The following is an 8,131-nucleotide window of genomic DNA, read 5'->3' as shown; positions in this document are numbered from 1 at the left end:
ACCGTCACCACGCTGTCGTGCTACCGGAACTCATCTACTACTTCGCCCGTCTAGCTGGATCGATAAGGCGAGGACGTCATCGAGCTGAACGTGTGCAGAACTCGGAGGTGCCGTGCGTTCGGTACTTGGATCGGTCGGATTGTGAAGACGTACGACTACATCAACCGCGTTGATAAACACTTCCGCTTAGCGATCTTCAAGGGTATGAAGATACACTGCCCCTCTCGTTGCTATGCATCACCATGATCTTGTGTGTGCGTAGGAATTTTTTTGAAATTACTACGTTCTCCAACATAAATATCTCAGGACTCCAATCCTAAAAAAAAACTTCTTTAAGCATTTTAATGGAAGTGTTATGATCAGAAGTACTAGTTGGAATAGCTTCTACCCACTTAGTAACATAATCAATAACAAGCAAAATATGTGTATACCCATTAGAGGAAGGAAAAGGTCCCATATAATCAAATCCCCAAACATCAAATGATTCAATAACAAGTGAATAAATCATAGGCATTCCCTAGCGTCTACTAATGTTGCCAATTCTTTGGCATCCATCTCAAGACAAGACAAATTTATGAGCATCTTTGAAAAGAGTAGGCCAATAAAAACCAGATTGTAATACCTTATGTGCAGTTCTGTCACCCGCATGGTGTCCTCCATAAGCCTTGGAGTGACACTTCCGTAGGATCTGTTCCTGTTCATGCTCAGGTACACAACATCTAATAACACCATCTACTCCTTCTTTATAAAGGTGTGGGTCATCCCAGAAGTAATGTCTTAAATCATAGAAAAACTTTTTCTTTTGTTGGTATGTGAAACTAGGTGGTATAAATTTAGCAACAATATAATTAGCATAGTCTGCACACCATGGAGTACTACTAGAAGCCTTTATGATACTAGTTGTTCATCAGAAAAGCTACCATCAATAGGTAGTGGGTCATCAAGAATATTTTCTAACCTAGACAAGTTGTCTGCTACGAGGTTCTCAGCTCCCTTCCCATCAATAATATGTAAATCAAATTCTTGCAGCAAGAGAACCCACCTCATAAGTCTAGGTTTAACATCTTTCTTTTCCATAAGGTATTTAATAGCAGCATGATCAGTGTGAGCAATTACTTTAGAATCAACAATGTAAGATTGGAATTTATCACAAGCAAACACAACTGCTAAAAATTCCTTTTCAGTGGTAGCATAATTTCTTTGGGCACTATCTAGTGTTTTACTAGCATAATAGATAACATTTAATTTATTATCAACTCTTTGTCCTAAAACAGCACCAACAACATAATCACTTGCATCACACATAATTTCAAAGGGTAGGTTCCAATCAGGTGGTTGAACAACAGGTGCAGAGATTAAGGCCTTCTTAAGTATTTCAAAGGCTTCTACACAATCATCATCAAAAACAAATGGAACATCTTTTTGCAAGAGATTAGTAAGAGGTCTAGAAATTTTAGAGAAGTCTTTAATAAATCTCCTATAGAAACCAACATGACCAAGAAAACTTCTTATACCTTTGATATCTTTAGGACATGTCATTTTTTCAATTGCACCAACTTTAGCTTTATCAACTTCAATACCTCTTTCGTAGAGTTTATGCCCCAAGACAATACCTTCATTAACTATAAAGTGGCACTTCTCTCAATTCAAGACAAGATTAGTTTCTTCACATCTTTGCAAAATTCGATCAAGGTTGCTTAAGCAATCATAAAAAGAAGTTCCGTATACGGAGAAATCATCCATGAAAACCTCAACAATCTTTTCACAAAAGTCAGAGAATATAGCAGTCATACATCTTCGAAAGGTAGAAGGTGCATTGCATAAAACAAAAGGCATGCATTTATAAGCAACTGTACCAAAAGGACATCTAAAAGTAGTTTTTTTATTGATCCTCTTATGACACAGGTATTTGGGAAAAACCAGAGTATCCATCTAGAAAACAGAAATGTGTATGTTTTGATAGTCTTTCTAGCATTTGATCAATAAAAGATAGAGGATAATGATCTTTCCTCGTAGGTTTATTTAGTTTTCTAAAATCAATTACCATTCTATAACCTGTGATAATCCTTTGTGGGATAAGTTCATTTTTATCATTAGGAACAACAGTAATACCACCCTTTTAGGGGGACACAATGAACATGACTTACCCATCTACTATCAGCAATAGGATAGATTATACCTACTTCTAGAAGCTTTAATATTTCGTTTCTTACCACTTCATTCATCTTAGGATTTAACCGTCGCTGGTGATCAACAACTGGTTTAGCATCGTGTTCCATATTAATTTTATATTGACATAGAGTGGGACTGCCCTTAAGATCATCAAGAGTATATCAAATAGCGGCATCGGCACGGTGCTTACGCAGAGTTTCCAATAATCTCTTTTCTTCATGCTCTTTGTCGAGTTCCCAATCTTCAGAGTTGCGTTTAATTATTTCCAAAAGATCCCATCTGAATTCAATAGTCTCTTCATAAAAGAACCAGTACAAGAAGTATCGAGCATGGCTTGATCATTACGAGAAAGTCGAGCATAAAAATTCATGATTGGGGGATGAATATAACATTGACTTAAGCCTTCCCCAAGCTTGAGCGATACTTTCTCCTTCATGAGGCCAAAAACTATATATATAATTCCGATCACGATGAACCGGATGCATATGATGAAACTTTTGATGAAATTCCAATTTCAATCGGTTCTAGTCCCAAGCTCCAATATCATCACATACCATATACCATGTCAATGCCCTTCCCTTCAAAGATAAAGGGAAGACCTTCTTCTTAACTTCATCTCTGGTAAACCTGCAAGCTTAAATAATCCAAAATTTTCATCCACGTAGATTAGATACATATCAGGATGTAGTGTTCCATCTCCTACATAAGGATTAACTAGCAATTTCTCTATCATACTCGAAGGGATTTCATAATAAATGTTTTCAGTAGGTGCAGTAGGTTGAGAGACAACTCTTTGTTCTTCTGGTCAAGGTGAAGATACCTTGAACAAGCCCCTCAAAGGATTATTTTCCATAATGACAAGTAACGGTAAATTTCAGCACGTAATATAAATTTTTCCTTACCAGATTCCACTCACCAAAGGTGCTTCACTCCCCGGCAACGACGCCAAAAAAGAGCCTTGATGACCCACAAGTATAGGGTATCAATCCTAGTCCTTTCTACAAGTAAGAGTGTCGAACCTAATGAGGAGCAGAAGGAAATGACAAGCGGTTTTCAGTAAGGTATTTTCTACAAACACTAAAATTATCGGTAACAGATAGTTTGGTAGTAAGATAATTCATAACGGGTAACAGGTAACAAGTGTAGTAAAGGTGCAGCAAGGTGGCCCAATCCTTTTGATAGCAAATGATAAGCCTGGACAAACTCTTATATAAAACAAAGTGCTCACGAGGACACATAGGAATTATCGCCAAGTTAGTTTCCATCATGCTCATATGATTCGCAATCGTTACTTTGATAATTCGATATGTGGGTGGACCGGTGCTTGGGTGCTGTCTTTTCTTGGACAAGCCTCCCACTTATGATTAACCCCTCTCGCAAGCATCCACAACTACAAAAGAAGAATTTAGATAAATCTAACCATATCATTAAACACGTGGATCCAAAACAACCCCTTACAAAGCAACACATAAACTAGGGTTTAAGCTTCTGTCACTCTAGCAACCCATCATCTACTTATTACTTCTCAATGCCTTCCCCTAGGCCCAAATCATGGTGAAGTGTCATGTAGTCGACGTACACATAACACCACTAGAGGAAAGACAACATACATCTCATCAGAATATGGAACGAATACCAAGTTCACATGAATACTTATAACAAGACTTCTCCCATGTCCTCAGGAACAAATGTAACTACTCACAAAGCATGCTTTTGTTCAAGATCAGAGGGGTATTGAATATCATTAAGGATCTGAACATATGATCTTCCATCAAATAAACCAAGTAGCATCAACTACAAGGAGTAATCAACACTACTTGCAACCCACAGGTACCAATCAGAGGTTTGGAGACAAAGATTGAATACAAGAGATGAACTAGGGTTTGAGAGGATATGGTGCTGATGAAGATTGACCCTCCCACAATGAGAGGATCGTTGGTGATGAGGATGGTTTTGATTTCCCCCTCCCAAAGGGAAGTTTTCCCAACAGAATTGCTCCGTCGGAGCCCTAGATTGCTTCTGCCCAGGTTGCACCTCGAGATGGCGGCGCTTCGTCCCGAAGGCCTTCTTATAATTTTTTTCTAGGTCAAAACCCTTCATATAGTATAAGATGGACACCGAGGGCTGGCCAGGAGGGCCACAAGCTCGGGAGGCGCACCCCCAGGCTTGTGGCCACCTGGTGGGTCCCCTTCTATTCTTTCTTCGCCCAATATTTTTCATATATTCCAAAGCAATTCTCCGTAAAGTTTCAGGACATTTGGAGTTGTGTAGAATAGGTATATCAGATTTGCACCTTTTTCGGTCCAGAATTCCAGCTACCGGCATTCTCCCTCTTCATGTAAATTTTGTAAAATAAGAGAGAAAAGTCATAAGTATTGTACCACAATGTGAAATAACAGTCCATAATGCAATAAATATCAACATAAAAACATGATGCAAAATTGATGTATCGCACAGAGACGCGTCGCTCTGTGTTTGCATTTAGCTAGACAAGGCACTATGTGGACTAGCGCGACTTGTGTTCTTGCATTGGTCTGGATACCATCCAACAACATATTAACTATATTTACCAGGCACAAAATGAAGTGCCACCACAAAAAGTAGCGGCGAACCAACCAGACGATTCATGGGCCAGGAAAGAGCACGATCAACGAGCAGGTGTGGCTTACATGCCAAGCGGCCAGAGTTATGTGCCGTGGGGATGTGCTCAACCTTTCTATGGACTCGCATGTTGGGTTGCTCTGGCCGGCAAAATTAGGAGATGGATTTTAGTCGTTGCTAAATATACATGGTAGATACAAACGCAATACAAATATAATTACTTGCATACCTTCACGAGAAACGTCTTTGTGTTGATGATTGCAGTTTGTCTCTTTAATTAGTTTACTTAACTGTCTCTTCAATTAGTTTACTTAACTTTCATTTTATGTTTCAAATATTACATTTAACTTCTCGATTGTAGTTGGTATCTGCATCAATGGCGCAACGGATCATCTAGTATATAAAATGGTTAATGGAGTGTTGACATCATCCTTACAACAAAGGGCTTGCATGATAATATCCTCAAAATGGGCTCAAATGAACAAGGGCTCAACATGAAAATTCTTTGTATAATCCAGGCAAGTGACTTGCTTTTTGAATCATCTCAATCCAAGGCATTATGAAAATTGTACATCCAAAACAGTCAGACTTGACCATGACCAAAATCTAGCGACCGACCCAGACACCCATGCTTGATACATGGCGCCAATTATTCGGTCCCCCAAGGTTGTCTTGAACAAAAAGGTAGTCAACATGAAGCTTTCCGCATCGTCAAAACATACAACATTGCTTTTATTGTTGTCTCCGTTTGAGTTAATATGTGACCTCCAAAGTTAAAATACAATTGCAATTATGGACATGGTGTCATACATGTCTTTTGTATGCCGAAAGCTATTCAATACTCAAGATTGCCACGGATGAAACAAGTTCAACATGAAAGTTCTTCGTATCGTTGAGGCAAACAACTTCGCCTTTTGGGTCATTTCAATAAGAAATCGTATGTGGCATCTGGGTTCCAAAAACCGAGATTTTGCTCATACCCATACTAAAATCCGAGATTCCGAGCTCAGTTAGTTTTCGAAAGATTTGGACGGGATTTGGAGTCCTTTTCTTGCATGGGAAGTTTCGTCGCCTCGTATATGTAGAAGAGGGGTGGCATCGGATTGGAACAACACACAATCGACACTTTTTATCTTTACATCTTTTAGATCTTTCTATTTTTTTTTCTGGTTCTTCGTTGTTCTTTGTGTTGCAGAGCGGTGAACCTCGAGGCCCTGGGGCAGTCAAGTCGACTTAGGGCAACCCACAACCTTCGCCCTCCCTTACGAGATCCCTCCCAAGCGTGTGGGTTTCGAATGCTCAAAAGTCCTCACCAACGTGTCATATCACGCTCCTGATAAGGCCCCTTCGACGCCGAAAGTACACAATGATATGTTCGTATGCGAACACAAAATGGGGCGAGAGGTATTACAAGTTTGGGGGGCGCCTGCTGCAAGGCCAACGACAAACACCTTTCGCTGCTGCAAAACCAACCTAGGCAACGATGGTCGCGATGATAGGTGGTGCTAGGGCTGCCGCGTGAAAAATGCGAGGGGTGTGCTGCCAGCCAACGGGGCAGCACCGACAATGTGAGCAACTAAGGCAACGCTTCGAGCGGGAGTGAGAAGGGTGACTTTCCTTTGTAGGTAGTGCGTGCGAGGGGAGGGAAGGACAACACATGGTGAGATCCAATCCAGCAACTGACGATGAGGAAATCGCGTGGTCAGCGATGCGGCCAATCGCGAGTCGTGGGCGCGCGGCCTACGTACCACAACCAAAAGAAACAATATATTTTTTCGACTTTTGTGTTAGTATATATTACCTCCGTCCTGTTTTATTGGTCCTCTTTGTATTTGATAGTAAAATGTGATCATAGATCTAACTAACAATATATAATGCATGTCACAAAAACTATATCATTAAATTCGTATTTAAACATAGCTTTTGGTGATATTACTTTTGCTATGTATAACTTATATTTTATTAGTTAAAACTATCATCAAAATATGATCCTAAATACGAGGTGCTAATAAACCAAGACCGAATGCTCCACTCAGAACAAGAAATTATATTATTTGTCCAAACAAGAAATTAAATGCAGTACAGTTGAATTGTCTAGAATTGTGTAAATCTGCTCCACTGAAAATGATGTGTGAAATCATCTTGCACTGATGCACTCGATCGCGTCCATTGTCTAGTTTATATGGATCATGGGACACGGCTGGTGATCGGAGCTCAGACGGCTTTGAGCTTCTTGGCGATACCGGCAAAGTACTTGCCCTGGTGCGCCGCGAGGGCGAGCTCGGCATCACTGGGCACCCTGCTGCCATCGGCTCCAGCGAAGGTACCGGCACCGTACGGGCTGCCACCCTTGACCTCGTCCATGGCGAACATGCCGGCGCCGTGCGTGTACCCGACCGGCACGAACAGCATGCCGTGGTGCGTCAGCTGCGTCACGGCGGTGAGGGCCGTGGTCTCCTGCCCACCGCCCTGGGTGCCCGTGGCGAAGAAGACGCCCGCGGGCTTGCCGGAGAGGCTCTGCGCCTGCCAGAGGCCGCCGGTGGAGTCGAAGAAGGCCTTCATCTGCGCCGCCATCATGCCGAACCGCGTCGGGAAGCCGAACAGGATGCCGTCGGCCTCGGACAGCTGGCTCGCCGTGATGACGGGGTGGTCCTCACGCCCCGGCGCCGCGTGCATCTTCCCGAGCACCTCCTCTGGCAGCGTCTCCGGCACCCGCCAGACGGTGACCTTGACGCCGGGGACGGAGTCGGCGCCCTTCTTCATCTCCTCCGCCAGCGTCGCGACGTGTCCCCAGGTCGAGTAGTACCTGCACAGATAACGAGCAGATATCGCAGAAATCAGATCAATCTGCTACCCCCCGTGGCAATAAGAATTAAGAAGAGGATCATTACACTATGTAGATCTTGGTCGCCATTGCTGATTAGCTGCGGAGTTCTCTTCTCCTTGATCTGTGTTTCTAATTTTCTCTCCTTGTTGTCGCTGTATAGCTATGGCTGGTGAAGGAAGAAGACACGGAGGCACTGGTATTTATAGAGAAAATTAAAGGCTGCAAGTCCTAAGGAAGCTAGTAGTAGTACATCAAACTGATTCAATACTGTTTCCCTAAGATAATCCTCCTTCCGCTGTCCTTGAAAGAGCGACTGCTAATTAAAAAAAGGGAGATCATTGATTATTGGGTTGAGAAATGAGTGTGGCCGGTGGAGAAAGAACCTGGACACTTCCAAAGCATCAGCTGGTTGAGCTGCGCGCGTAACCATGGCGTCCGTACTGACGTAAGCACGTCCTCCGTCGGAACAAATGTAGAGAAAACACTCTCTCTTCGAAAAGGGAGAAAATACTCCTTGTCCGAGAAATGATG

General features: G+C 42.3%; 1 protein-coding gene across 1 annotated transcript; it reads right to left on the bottom strand.

Moving 5' to 3' along the window:
• Positions 1–6,782: 6,782 nt before the first annotated feature.
• On the bottom strand, positions 6,783–7,792 carry LOC119290806 (quinone-oxidoreductase QR2-like). Its single transcript, XM_037569455.1, has 2 exons — positions 7,665–7,792; positions 6,783–7,579 (listed from the first exon to the last, which is right to left on the bottom strand). Exons 1-2 carry the CDS (start codon positions 7,685–7,687, stop codon positions 6,988–6,990), a joined length of 615 nt encoding a protein of 204 aa, XP_037425352.1. The 5' UTR covers positions 7,688–7,792; the 3' UTR covers positions 6,783–6,987.
• Positions 7,793–8,131: the final 339 nt, after the last annotated feature.

Source organism: Triticum dicoccoides, chromosome 4B, assembly GCF_002162155.2.
Source record: "Triticum dicoccoides isolate Atlit2015 ecotype Zavitan chromosome 4B, WEW_v2.0, whole genome shotgun sequence".
Lineage (NCBI taxonomy): Eukaryota > Viridiplantae > Streptophyta > Magnoliopsida > Poales > Poaceae > Triticum > Triticum dicoccoides.
The sequence above is the reverse complement of the archived record's forward strand: the minus strand, read 5'-3'. Positions and strand labels throughout refer to the sequence as shown.

Bases quoted from the DNA above. Each gene is read 5' to 3' on its own strand.
- LOC119290806 (XM_037569455.1), bottom strand. From the start codon at position 7,687: ATGGCGACCAAGATCTACATAGT. The intron at 7,580-7,664 runs GTAATGATCCTC...TTATCTGTGCAG, and splicing joins GCGACCAAGATCTACATAGT to GTACTACTCGACCTGGGGAC.